This window comes from Meleagris gallopavo, chromosome 15, assembly GCF_000146605.3.
Source record: "Meleagris gallopavo isolate NT-WF06-2002-E0010 breed Aviagen turkey brand Nicholas breeding stock chromosome 15, Turkey_5.1, whole genome shotgun sequence".
Lineage (NCBI taxonomy): Eukaryota > Metazoa > Chordata > Aves > Galliformes > Phasianidae > Meleagris > Meleagris gallopavo.
This window is the reverse complement of record NC_015025.2, coordinates 12159164-12172197: the sequence shown is the minus strand read 5'-3', so window position 1 is coordinate 12172197 and position 13034 is coordinate 12159164. Positions and strand designations below refer to the sequence as shown.

General features: G+C 39.1%; 2 protein-coding genes across 5 annotated transcripts; one reads left to right on the top strand and one right to left on the bottom strand.

Moving 5' to 3' along the window:
• Positions 1 to 2624: 2624 nt before the first annotated feature.
• Positions 2625 to 6253, top strand: HNRNPAB (heterogeneous nuclear ribonucleoprotein A/B). 4 transcript variants are annotated; one of them, XM_010719096.3, is made up of 7 exons: positions 2625 to 2806; positions 2897 to 3055; positions 3475 to 3606; positions 5158 to 5266; positions 5360 to 5512; positions 5589 to 5673; positions 5928 to 6253. In XM_010719096.3, the coding sequence occupies exons 1-6, from the start codon at positions 2642 to 2644 to the stop codon at positions 5657 to 5659; spliced, it is 789 nt and encodes a 262-aa protein (XP_010717398.1). In that variant the 5' UTR covers positions 2625 to 2641; the 3' UTR covers positions 5660 to 5673; positions 5928 to 6253. The 4 variants fall into 4 exon arrangements, with proteins under 4 accessions (XP_010717398.1, XP_031411577.1, XP_003210489.1 ...); XM_031555717.1 differs by lacking the exon at positions 5360 to 5512; XM_003210441.4 differs by lacking the exon at positions 5928 to 6253 and having other exon boundaries at positions 5589 to 5794.
• A 2049-nt stretch (positions 6254 to 8302) lies between these two features.
• On the bottom strand, positions 8303 to 12625 carry LOC100538852 (5-phosphohydroxy-L-lysine phospho-lyase). The gene is made up of 9 exons (XM_010719101.3): positions 12497 to 12625; positions 12292 to 12408; positions 12085 to 12167; positions 11567 to 11792; positions 11168 to 11322; positions 10534 to 10623; positions 10197 to 10327; positions 9742 to 9798; positions 8303 to 8471 (listed from the first exon to the last, which is right to left on the bottom strand). The coding sequence occupies exons 1-8, from the start codon at positions 12623 to 12625 to the stop codon at positions 9746 to 9748; spliced, it is 984 nt and encodes a 327-aa protein (XP_010717403.1). The 3' UTR covers positions 8303 to 8471; positions 9742 to 9745.
• Positions 12626 to 13034: the final 409 nt, after the last annotated feature.

Below are 13034 nucleotides of genomic sequence, written 5' to 3'. Positions count from 1 at the left end.
CTCGCTGCCCGCGGTGCTGGCTGCGAACTTTAGGGGCTTCGTGGAGAAATGCCGCCCGTCGTCAGAACGCGAGCGTGCTTTATGTAGGGCGTGCGAAGTAACGGGGATTGGAACCTAACGGTGGCAATCTTAAGTATTTGGGGAGGAAGGAAGGAAGGGAAATGCAGCACGAGCGAAGTGATACGCGGTGTGATGAAAAAGTAAGAGTGATTTTGGCTTACGTCTTCACAGCATTGTCAGAAAACTGGTTATTAGTGTTTTCTGGAGGAATCAGGGGAGTTCTGCTGTCTTTTAGTAGCAGCATTTATACATGAAAGAGACTAATTTATTTACGATCACAGTCGATCCTTTTCTTACTTTTTTGAATATACACGAGAACTACCTGCCTGTTTCTTCAGACTCTTTGTGAGCCTGGCTACTCACATATTTAATGGGAACTTCCTTTGTTGTCACTGGACCCTGAGGACGGTCGTTTGCCTGAGGCTGAACAGAGCTGAAGCTGCAGCAGTGCAATAGATTTCTGTTTATAATGGAAGGAGAAAAGGTTATACAAGCTTTCTGTAGCCTAGGGCCAGATGTGCCTTTTTTCACAGCATTAAAGGATTGAGAACTACACCTGTGTAAGCTGTGTGAATTTTCTTTTTACGTCCTTAGTGTGCAGCGTTCCCTGAAAAGTGGATGATATTGTCCCGTTTGTCACATAGGATGTGACAGATTTCAACCCCACACCTGTAAACTGAAGTCTCTAAGGAGAAAGAAACAAAACTAACAATAATTATTCATAGGGATTGCATTGAGTGAAAACTTTCAGCCTGTGCACAGGACCTGCCCAAGATAGAGTTCAGGACATAGGCAGTAAATACAGTTAGTAGCTGAGAATTGCTTTGATTTGTGTTGGTATTCTGGGGAGGGGAAAAAAAGAGACTGCATTAGCAGTGCAATTGTCCAGCTTGTGTGGCTGCTGAAAGGGAAGTGAAATACTAAGAATTGTAATTTCAGAAGCTCTATGCTGTGGTGTTGAAATCTATGTAGCTGATGAACGTACCGCTTTAAAAACCAGAAGGTTGTAAATCGCAGTGTGATATCTACTCCCGTGGTAAGCGATTATTTTAGCACTGGAATACCTGCGTGCAGTCCCATCCTTAGGGCATGCCTGAGCTGCCTGCAGATAAATTGTCATCCCCTCAGCCTTTGAATTTCTTAGATCTGTTCTGTAAGAACATCTAGCAAGCCAGGGCGTGCTACTGAAAACAACCGTCAGTCTGTTTACGTTTTGCATTGTTGTTTGGTCAGTAAGCTATTTCAATGAGAATGGAGCCATCAAGTTACCTTCTATCTTTATTGAAACGTTTATTAAACTCTGGTAGGACTTCTCTTTAAGGCCTCTATTTTAAGGGCTGTAAGAAGCACGGATGTGACTTAGGCCTTAAATACTAAACTGCACTACTTAGTTGGGAGTGCACAGCTGGATCTGAAAAATTACAGATTTATTCTCTGAAGGATATGGTTTTCTCCAGTAAAATGAAAAAAGTCAAGCAAACAGATCAATCACTTTGCAGATCTTCTCATGTTGCCATTTGAACCGAAATGGATGCTGGTTTTGGCAGGTTGAAGTTATACATTAACACCAACGGCCAATTTTATTTAGATGTAGGCTAGTTTATAAATTACTGCTAGCTTCTACTGCCAGATCATGGTTACCTCAGAACAGAGTAGTGACAACTTAAACTGCTTTAGCCTGCAGTTAGGTAAAAAGGCTCAAATGCTTTTAAAAGCTCAGTTTGTTACCTTGGAAACTCTGAAAATAGAAAACAGTTGTGCTATTAATGGTATTATTTAAGTGAGGCATTTGAAAAGTGCCTTATTTTGACTGATCTTAGTTCTGTTTAGTTTCAATTCTGTATTGCACTTGAGTAGTTTATAGTTCTTTGTGATACTTTAGAGGTGATCAGTGTGGGTAGGGAAGTACTGTATCGTGGCCTCCCAAGAAAGCAAAGACTGGCTTAATATTGTCACATTGAAGATGGAACTAGATTCAGTAAGTGAGCAGGAAGAAGTGCACAGTGTACTTGTTAAGGCAGGTCCAAAGTCCCGTCTGTTGTAGGAGACTGTTCTTAGCTGTCACAGATATCTCTCAAATTCTGCAGGTTGTGTCAAGGCTAATATTTTTACATTAATTTCTCCAAATTAAGATAGATCTTAAGTATTTTGATTTTGGTGCCCTTTTCTAGCCTGAGTGCTTTCAGAGCAGTATATATGACCTCAGTTCCTTTCAAAGAGGAAAAGGCAGTAATTGATAATCAATACTGCTTCATTGCGAGTAACAAAATGACAGCGGAAGAACATAAGTTACTGGTGAGAAGTATTTGAAGGAATTTTTCCTGTTTTTTTTTTTTTTCACAGGATGTCATAAATTTCAGTGTACTATAATTCCCTCAAAGAAGAGGGAGGGGAAAAAAAAACCCTTGTGTGCTCCTGTAGCGTTAGCTTTTGACAAGATGCAAAAGAGTTTAACTTTCAACAGTTGGACCTGTTCTGACCATGCTGCTGAGGCTTGTACTACTGTGAGCATCTTCCTGCATGTACTTTTCTGTAGTACTTCCTGAATCTAAACAGCTGTTCTCTTTGAAATTTCAGGAAAATGTTTGTTGGTGGCCTCAGTTGGGATACAAGCAAAAAAGACTTGAAAGACTACTTCACCAAGTTTGGTGAGGTAACTGACTGTACGATAAAGATGGACCCCAACACGGGAAGATCCAGAGGCTTTGGATTTATACTCTTCAAAGAACCTGGGAGCGTTGAAAAGGTGAGTTTAAGTTTTGTTCTCAATTTCTCAGATTCTTAAATGAAAGGGAAATTTTCTAGCTTAAGTTAATCTAATTAAATTGCTTTTTAGGTTCTGGAACAGAAAGAACACAGGCTAGATGGACGACTAATTGACCCCAAGAAGGCCATGGCAATGAAAAAGGATCCAGTGAAGAAAATATTTGTTGGTGGACTTAACCCCGAAGCCACAGAAGAGAAAATCAGGGAATACTTTGGCGAGTTTGGAGAGGTGTGTAATGCTATCTAACTGAACACTGAAATGCAGCATAGTTAGCAGTTGCTGTTTAGATTACTGCTGTTTAGATATAATTGCAAACTACATTAATTTCAGATGTGTCAAGCCTTTTTTTAACTGATTCAGAGGCTTCTTATCTTGAAAGCAAGGCAGGCATTGCACTAAATGCTTATGTTGTTAGTTAGATACCTCATTTGAACTCAAACCATTCTATTTTATGTTAAAATTCTTTTTAAGACTTGTAAAGTTAGTTGAAGCCTCTGGTTTGAAAGCTAAGCTTCCTATGGGAAGAACATTGCAACTTCAGTGTTGCTTAATATGTGTAGATAAACTTACAGTTTTACTGTACGAAATACTATGCACTTTAGCATTTTGCTAAAATTTGAGCCTAAGACAGTACTTCATGTCTTCAGATTGAAGCAATTGAACTTCCAATGGATCCAAAGACCAACAAAAGGAGGGGGTTTGTGTTCATCACTTTCAAGGAAGAAGATCCAGTGAAGAAAGTTTTGGAGAAGAAATTCCATAACGTCAGTGGAAGCAAGGTAGAAACTTAGATTTGTGAATCTTTGACCAGACTGTTAAGCAGAATACCACTGTCTTTACTCTGAAAAAGGTTTGTAAAGCTGTGATTTCAGAGTACCCAAAATTCAATAAGGATAGTGTGCAACTTACTGTGTTGTTTTCTGCTCTGTGTTCAGCCACAGAACCTGCTAAGGTTCTTTGCCAGTATTTGCGGCTTTAATATTTATTAAGTGCTCTGGGCTTTTATAAGTAAAGGATTTAATTAATATAATCACATATGTATGGAAAAACAGGCTTGTTTATATATCAGTATGGTGATATAAGCCATCTGAATAGATTAATGTTCTATTTTTCATCATAGAGTAATTGCTAAATTCAAGGCTTACTGGTGCCTTATGCTTAAGGGCCCCTTGAACCTCATCAGCTGTCTGTATGAACCACTGTAACAGTGGTGTGAGATGCTCTGGTTGTCTGATGCTGCTTATTTGTGGGAGTAGCTAATACATGTTCAGGTGTCAAGCTTATGAGGAGGCAAATGATGTACTGGCTGGAAGGTGTCCCTCTTCTTTTGCTCTGTGCTCAATGCTAACCATCCATACACTAACTTCAGAGTCCTATCAGAACTTCTCATACAGCCCCACATAGTAATTTGCATTGCATGTAGATTAAGACAAGATTACTTGACACAGCACAAAGTTTTGGTCATAACCTGTTCATTTGGTTTGCCAGACTCTGTAGTTAGCCATAAAGTTCATAAAGAGGCAAAGGATTGGGTGTGAGAAGAACTGAGAAATCATATAATTAAATCTCGCATCTGTGGCTTGTTTTTGTCATAAGATAATAAAACCAGCACCTTACCTTAAAGCAAGACCCAGTGTGAAGAATTCTAAGCAACATTTCCTGAGGTACCATCGCAGGGTGGTGTTCCTCTCACTGCATCATGTCCAACCATACACAGATCTAGGAAGTAGAAGCTGGCTGATAACTTGAAATAGAGCTTGGGGGCCAGTCCTGGAAATTTTAATTTCAGTTATTATAAATTATTTGTAGGATTGGAGAAGTTATGTTTTCAACTCTTGGCTAAGTGTACTTCACAGTCCAACATACTCATAGTATAGGCTGCATGAGGCTGCCAGGAAAATTCATTTGGCTTATTTTTCAGCCTTGTTGGTAGCTCTTCAGTCAATGCAGCTCAGGTGAAGCAGTTCAGCAGCTTAATCCTAGTTTCTGCAGACTGTGGGACAGCCTTGTAGCCACGCTACAAGCAGTAGTGGCTATGCTGAGGTGACCTCCCCACTTTCCTGTGAGGAAACTCATGTTGGGAGTGGGTGGCATAAAGTACTCTGATAGCAGTAGCTGGCTTGAATGGCAGATAGCGACTGACTTACCTTGGCCTGAGCAGCATGACAAATCAGATGCTTCTGGATGTGCAGTAATACTGGCTGCGTGATGGGGAGCACAGCATGAACACCTTTGCCTCTAGAATAACCTCTGGCTTTCCTAAGTGGCTAGGTTTGAGCAGTGCTGTTTTAAGACAAATAAACACATTCCTCCTTATTCTTTGTTTTCAGTGCGAGATAAAGGTAGCACAGCCAAAAGAAGTATACCAGCAGCAACAGTTCAGTAGTGGTGGAGGAAGAGGTAGCTATGGAGGAAGAGGCAGAGGTGGAAGAGGCGGTGGTAAGTATTACACACACTACTTTAGTATGGACACATTCAAACTAAGCTGTGTGTACTAAAATGGGATTTTGTGGATGGTTTTCCCTTCTATAGCTCAAAGTCAAAATTGGAATCAAGGTTATGGCAATTACTGGAACCAGGGTTATGGGAATCAAGGATACGGCTATCAGCAAGGTTATGGTGGCTATGGAGGCTATGATTATTCAGGATATGGGTATTATGGATATGGACCAGGCTATGATTACAGTAAGTAAAGAACTGTATTGGGTATAAGCAAGCGTAACTAATTAGCAGTTTAATGCATTTGTTCTCTTGTTCATAGGTCAAGGCAGTGCAAATTACGGGAAGACACCAAGGCGTGGTGGCCATCAGAATAACTACAAGCCATATTGATCAAACTTATTCAGGTATGCAGTGGCATGGTCTCTTTTGGAAAATGACTGCATAGGTTTTGTATACAATGCTGTAGATGGTATTTCAGTTCTGTACCAAATTTAACTTTACAATAAATTTCTATGGCCTGTTAAATGTGCATCTTACTTGGAAGAGCTCCTTGGAAATGTTTTACATGTTTAATACTTACAGATAACTAGTTGTTTAGACAGTGTGGTGTGTAAATTTCAGCCTTGCTGAAGATATTAATTAATGATTTTATTAATAGGTTAAACTGAAACTGATTTTGAGGGTCTGCTTAAAGCTGCAGCTCTGCATCTAGGGACTGCCTCTTGGAGTTAACTATGGACTCTGCATTACTCCAGTTGTACAGAAAGAGATGCATCTTTAGGGAACCAGTGTCACTTTCCACCTTTTTATTTTGTATTGTTTTTGTGTCATACATTTCCTGTAACGGAAGTGTTAATTTTACTGTACTTTTTGGTACCTTTTTGGAATCTAATGTATTGTAAGGTATTTTACATGTGTTCTGATTCACCATGACATGGATATTGAAGCTATCCTAGCTTTTGAAATAAAAAAGGCGTAATCTAGTGTCTTGTGCCATTCTTCAGCTATGTATTAGTAAAACGGCAGTATATTTTTCCCAGAACTTAGTTCATGGCAGTACCTTGCTAGATGAAGAGTTGGGCTTGCTGCTTTTAATCTGGAAACTAGAGGGCTGTGTTGGTAGGTAGTTGTGTTGACTTTAGCAGTTAAGTGACAGCTGAAAACTGCAGTCACTTCTGCCTAGAGGCTATGGAAGAGAGCCTGGGTGGAGATCCCCAGCTGTTGGAGCTGTGCTGGTAGCTCATGTTCTAGACAGGTACAGAGGTAGTTGTGCTAACTGCACTAATGCCTGCACTGGAAGGCTCTTGTGGGTGGAGCCAAAGGCTTAGGTTTCAGGTAAGGTTTGGCAAGCAAGACAGCCTTGCAGGAGGAGGCTTAAGAGGTATGCAAGAAGCTAGCTGCACTTCATGTTTCAGCCTCTTGAGTCAGAGGTTTCTAAAAGTTCTTAACAGTATGTACATGTGTCTTGAAAGACAGGTTAGACAGACATTAAACTATGAATGCAAAACTTCAATTTTTGCAGTCTTACTGTAATATCAAAAACATAGTAAAGAACTTCCACCTGAAGCTGTGGGAGGAAAAACAAGAAAGGTGCATCTAATAATACGACACTTTTTCTAGAGATACTCTTTCCTTTTTATTGATTAGCTTACCACAGTTTTTAGGTAATAACTACTATGTGATTTGCTTGTCTGGTTGCAGAGTGGTCCCTGTCTTAAACTTAAAAATATTCCAAGTAGCAAGTACTGCTGCACAAAGTAAATTTCTAATCTTTGTTGAAGTTGTGTTTGTTTTTTTTTTACTTCAAAGCTGATATTTTTCTTTTAACATACAATTTGATCCAACAAACCAGCAGTGGAACCAAATCAAGTAACTAAAAGAAGAAAACCATGTTAATAGTGTGTTTTACTTCTTTTTTTTCCCATGAGGGAAGCAGCAATTCCTACAGAAATGACAACGTGCTGCTCCCTGCTGGCTGTTCTTGAAATTAAAAACTATAAAGTTAACCTCAGATAAGTCTTACAACAAACTTCTAAGTTGTAGTCTTGCATATAAAAAAGAGTGAAGCAGGTATTTAGTTGGGTAGTGGGCACATCAGCTTTACAGTTGAAGTGTAATGAAGTGCCCAACCTGAAAAATATAAAACTATAAACAGTTGAAACAAGTAATATTTAGAAGGATTACTCTTGAAGATTGGCAAGTGAAGTGCTCTATTCTGTTGCATCTTTTTACTTGTTTTTCTTTTGAAGTAAGGGTTAGAATACCTTTCTAGCAGGTGGTTTGCCCTCTGAAGGGGGATTTGGACAATGTTATGCTGGAACCATACTGCTGCAGTATTTCTGTCTAGTTTGTTAGCAATAGCTTATCAACCTGTTACTGGTTCCCTTTGGAAGTAGATCAAGTAATGCTTCATTGCAATAGTTGGACTAGATGATCTTAGAGGTCTTTCCCAACCTTAATGATTCAGTGATTCTTTACAGGTGATGTGGCCTCAGGCAGAAATGGGTTACTAGCACTTATATGAAGAGCTTGCTTTCCCTTTCTTGCATGAAAAGTGTGTGATGCAAAGAAAGTCTTACTGTCAGGTGAAAGCAAGGGCTTGTACACAGAGTTGTTTCTGAAATGGCTGTAACATACTGTTCATTTACTAACTGTATTCAGATATTTCTTGAGGACAGTATTTCCTAAGAACAGCTGTGGGAGCTGTGACTTTGAGCTGTCTGTTCCTCATGAGTTGAAGCTCATTGAGAGCTTGTTGATTAAAGTGCTAACTAGGACCTCGTCAGCTTGAAACTGCTTACTGAAACTGATCAGAGGAGCCTGAGAAAAGCATTTCCAGGAATGGAGTTACCACTGGTAGCAGCAGATAACAACAACAACAAAAAAAGCCAGTTGGCTCATCTTAATTTTTAAACAGGCATGACCTGAAAGAGCATGAGTTTGGAAAACATAGTTTATAGTAGCTACTAGAAAGATATTGCTTTAAAACCAGTTTTAGATACTCTGTTAAATAAAAGCCAATCCCACATCTGCCACAGTTGAATATTTATTTCTCCTAAAGCTTTCACTTAATAATAAGAGAACTGAAAATAACAAAATCAAAGGTTAGTATGTCTTAGACCAGATAAGTTAAGATGAGGATTAACTGTACATTATCACAGAGTAATTTTCTTAGTAGTAGGTCTTGAAACATGTTTGAAACCTATGGAAAGAAAATAATGTTATGTTTTTCATACAAAGTATCATTAAACGAAATTATTTCATTGCCTCATTTTCACTTACATACTATGTAAGTGTTGTACTGTATTTAGAGGCTTTTTTGCGTTCTTGCTTTTTTGTAGAGAAGCATTTTTTTTCTTATTTTAGATTTGCAGATAAGCATATTAAGTTATTAGGTGTCTAAGTTAAACTGATACTGTGAGTAATCCCTCTGTTCTCAAGAATCCATAGTACTAACAGCTGTATGTCTTTTTTATTAACTTGCTAAATAAAATATTAACACACTTTTCTTGTGCCTGCTATCCTGCTATTGCTCTGAACTAGAAACTTGCATTTCCTTAGCTTAGGGCCATAGCACTGTGAATCTAGTGCGGTACTTGAGGCCAAGTGATTACATTCATATCCAGGTATCTAAACCTTTACTGGTACTTGGTTAAAAACACATTCAGTTGTCTTCTGGTAGGGAGCTGGCTTAAGGAAGTTTAAGGTGTACCAAAGTGGTGTTATCAAGGTGTTAACTGTAAGTTTATGCTGCCTGTATAAGTGTAGGGTAAGATGAAAAGTAGCTTGATGTTCTGCAAGCTACAGAAGGACCTCAACAGATATTAGAGCTAGGAAGACTTAAGAGATGTTTGTCTTACTGATGCCCCAAACCTGGTGGGTAGAGGCGTAAGCTGATACTTAATCATGAAGTAACAGCCACGAGATTGAAATGATTGTGTGGTTTAAAGAAAGCAGGGGCTGTGGTAGTTTTATGAAGGGCTATAAACAGTACTATCACTACTGGATTAAGCGGAGGTTCCCAAATAGTGGCATGCAGAATGTACAGTGTTGGAACATGTTCTTAGGGGCAGTTATAGGAAGACTTGCTGAGAAGTAGTTATCCATCTGACTGTATCTAGGCACCGTATGAAGCTACAGCTGCTGCTGTCTGGAGGCTGAAGACAGCAGCTGGCACAAGAGCTGTGACAGCATTAGGCATTTCTGAGATATGTTCAACCTAGGTTGAAAACAAATGAACTCATAACAGTGTTAAACTAGAAGTATCAGACTAACAGAAGGTTGCAGTGAATTCCAGATGCAGCCAAGTGCAGTCCATGCTTCTAGGCTGCCAAAGAGCTCTGAGCAATTTCAAGTAAAAGCAACTTTGAGAAAACTTGGTCCTGCTCTACTGCCAGGGTCAGTGTCTGTGAAGCATGTTTAGAAATACCGACTTCTAAACAGTAATATAAAGAGTGAATACAGATAAATACCTGCTTAGGTTGAGCCAATGGAGGTTTTCTCCTGGTTCAGATGTTCTTTTTCCATATCTGGAAGGACAACAAACAACAATTTAACAAACTTGGAGTTGACACAAAGTTTTAGACTAACTTGTTTAACACTGAATGTGCATGAATTATACAAAAACCATCAAATGCATCTAGAAGATGGCTCTCGCCAATGAAATTTGGATAGCTTTGACAGTTGCTGTAAGTGAACACTACCCTCTGCCAGAGCAAAACTTGTAAAGGTGTATGTGCATCCTTGGAGTAAAAAGTTCTGTTGGAGAATGTGAATTGTTTGGAAGTGAAGGCTAAACTCTCAGTGATTGACTTTCCTATGTGTTTAGTGTCTGCCATTTTGGCTTTGTTTCAGCTCTTCTGAAAAGCAGGTTCGGCTGCTCAGTCCAACAGTAATTGCTATAAGGCATTTTTTTAATCTGTATTACCTGTTAAAAGCTTGTCAATGGTGTCCACTACAAATTTTGCATCCTCCATAGTGAAACACATTGGGGGCTTGAATTTAAGTACATTTCTTCCTGGCCCATCTGTACTCAGTAGAATATATTCTTCCTTAAGCCTGGAAGGAGTGGTAACAGAATTATTTTCACCTTCTGCACATAGTTAAAAAACTTCAAAAACATCATAATGGTGGCTGTTCAGATAATGCTTTTCAGTGCTGACTGGTGCTAATTTGCTATACTTCAGCAGCTAATGAATGGCAGGCTGCTTTGAAACTGTATGTTTGTCTAGCACACTGAAAAGCCACGTGATTGTTGCACGTACCTTGTTATTAAATACTCTGCTTCTTCTGTGGCTGGGGTCCTTTTTGCTTGATCTTTAATTAAGTCCACTCCAATGAATAAGCCAGAACCTCTTGGAAAGAAATGTAAATAGTCAGTCTGTCACAAGAAGGAACTGCAAATGAACTAAAGGATCAAGAGATACAGTTAAAGTTTGGTCTCACAAAAGTCTGAGAATTGGGGATGGTTGTTGGCTACTGTTTAAAAAAAAAAAAAGTATAGCAGTCTTGCAGAAATGTGGTAGTATGGTATAGGCTTGTCCTGTGCTGTCATTCTGAGTAGATAAATGATAAATATATTTTTCATCCCACTTACGAATTGCGTTCTTTGTGCACTAAACTACTTTTGTCTTAACAACTGATATATCAGAAGAATAATTTCTTAGAGAAGCACAGAAATTAATAAAGTCAACCTGGCCTAGAGTGGCAAAGTTTATCAGACTTTTGATTAGCTCAAGTATGGTTTAATCCAATGGACAGTAAGCTGCTTGTTTTGTTTTTTTTTTTTTTTGTCTAATGCCACAGCTCTGAACAGTTTCATAAAACTACAGTTTTTTAAAACTTGGTCACGACAAACCAAACAAAAAGCAGCTAAAAAAGTAAATAAGGCATTGATACCTGACATCGCCAATGATGGGGTGCTTGATTTTTTGCTCCGTGAGTAGCTTCATCAAGAAGTTGCCAACTTCTGTGGCATGAACCTGAAGCTGTTCCTTCTCTATCACATCTAAAACAGCTAATCCAATGGCACATGAAACAGGGTTTCCTCCAAACTGAGTTCAGGAAAGAAACGTGCAGTCTTGTCAATGAAAGCACAGCCTCAGTGATAACACGAGCACACTAAGATTTATATCTGATAGTCACTAATTAGAAAGTCAGGTACCAGAAAGATGCAATTAATATAAGCAGTAACTGTGTGGGTGATGAAGATTAATTAAAAACAAACTCCTTGGTTCTCATTTTAGTACTGACTCCTGTTTAAAAAAAAAAAAGCAGCTGTGGTCAATTTTTACTTACTGTGTTGAAATACTCTACTCCTGTGGCTGCAAATGCTTCCGCAATTTCTTTTGTTGTTGCTACACAGGCAAGAGGGTGCCCATTACCTATGGGTTTCCCCATAGTGACTATGTCAGGTATAAATTCTTCTCCCTGAAGCTGGAATGCCCAAAAGTGCTTGCCAACCCTGCCAAAGCCGACCTGAATTTCATCAGCAACAAATACACCTCCTGCCTTGTGCACATGCCTGTAACATAACAGTGATTACATGCTAGGAAGGGAGTAAACAAATGTTTTCTGTTTTGCAACATACAGAAAGCAATAATTTGCAAATTTCTTGAAAAGAAACTTCGTGAAGGAAAACTTCTACAACACTTGTTTAAAAAGAGGCCTTGGCCCCACCAGGATGATCTAATGTAAAAGCATTCATCTTTCCTGTGCATCTAAACTATATGCTACAGGAGACAGAAATTCTCCTCTCATCTGTACGTAGGACAGATTTTACATTTTACAAGTGAAGATAATGAATGACTACTTACTCTGCAACTTTCTGGAAGTAGCCTTCTGGTGGGATGATTTGACCACCGACGCTTGGCAGAGATTCAGCAAAAAACGCAGCAATCTGAAACATATGGACTGTGTAATGACTGAACACACAACACTTGTGGAAGTTGTGTTAACAGCATTGACAAGCACCTGTACTGATCTCTTATGCAAGACAAAAGGTCAAAGAAATCACTTCTTACCTTTCTGCCTTTCTTATGTGCTTGCTCAATAATATTTTTCACTTCATTAGCATAGGCTGTTACTGGATCTTCATGGTCCTCTCTGTATAGTCCTCTGTATGTGTCTGGAACAGGAGCCTATGCAAAGGAACAGTATTCTGTGTTCAGTAAATCATAAATAAGTCTTCATTTAATTTAATCAGTAGTTATAGGCTGAAGTACATACCACGTGGACCCATTCCTTTTGTCCTTCTAGATTTCTGAATTTATATGGGCTTATGTCAATCAGGGATGTCAGATGTCCATGGTAAGCACTTAAAAAACAATCAGCAGAACTAAATAGTAATTTCCTCATTATCACGAGTTCTTTAGGCTTAACATTACTGACATCTAAAGAGTAGATGAGTTACATCACCTGGTAGGAATACAGTTACTAGCGAGAACAGCTGTAGGATTTCTAAGGGATGCAGGCAGGCAACAATCCTTGGCACTGGTTTTCCAGAGCCAGCAAGTAGAATCATAACAGTGTAAGTCACAGATAGCATTTAAAGACTGCAGGAATCAATGTTCCTAGCCTGCTTCTGAATATCCTCCAATGGAATTTTCAGTTTCTCTGGACATCCTGCTCTAATATTTGACCACCTTTATGGCAGAAGAGCATTTTCCTGTGTCTCATCAGAATTCTTCAGGTTTCTCCATCTGTCTGCTGTCCCTTTTTCCTGTCACTGTGCAGCTTCAGACCTGGCTTTGTCTTTTTTTTTTTT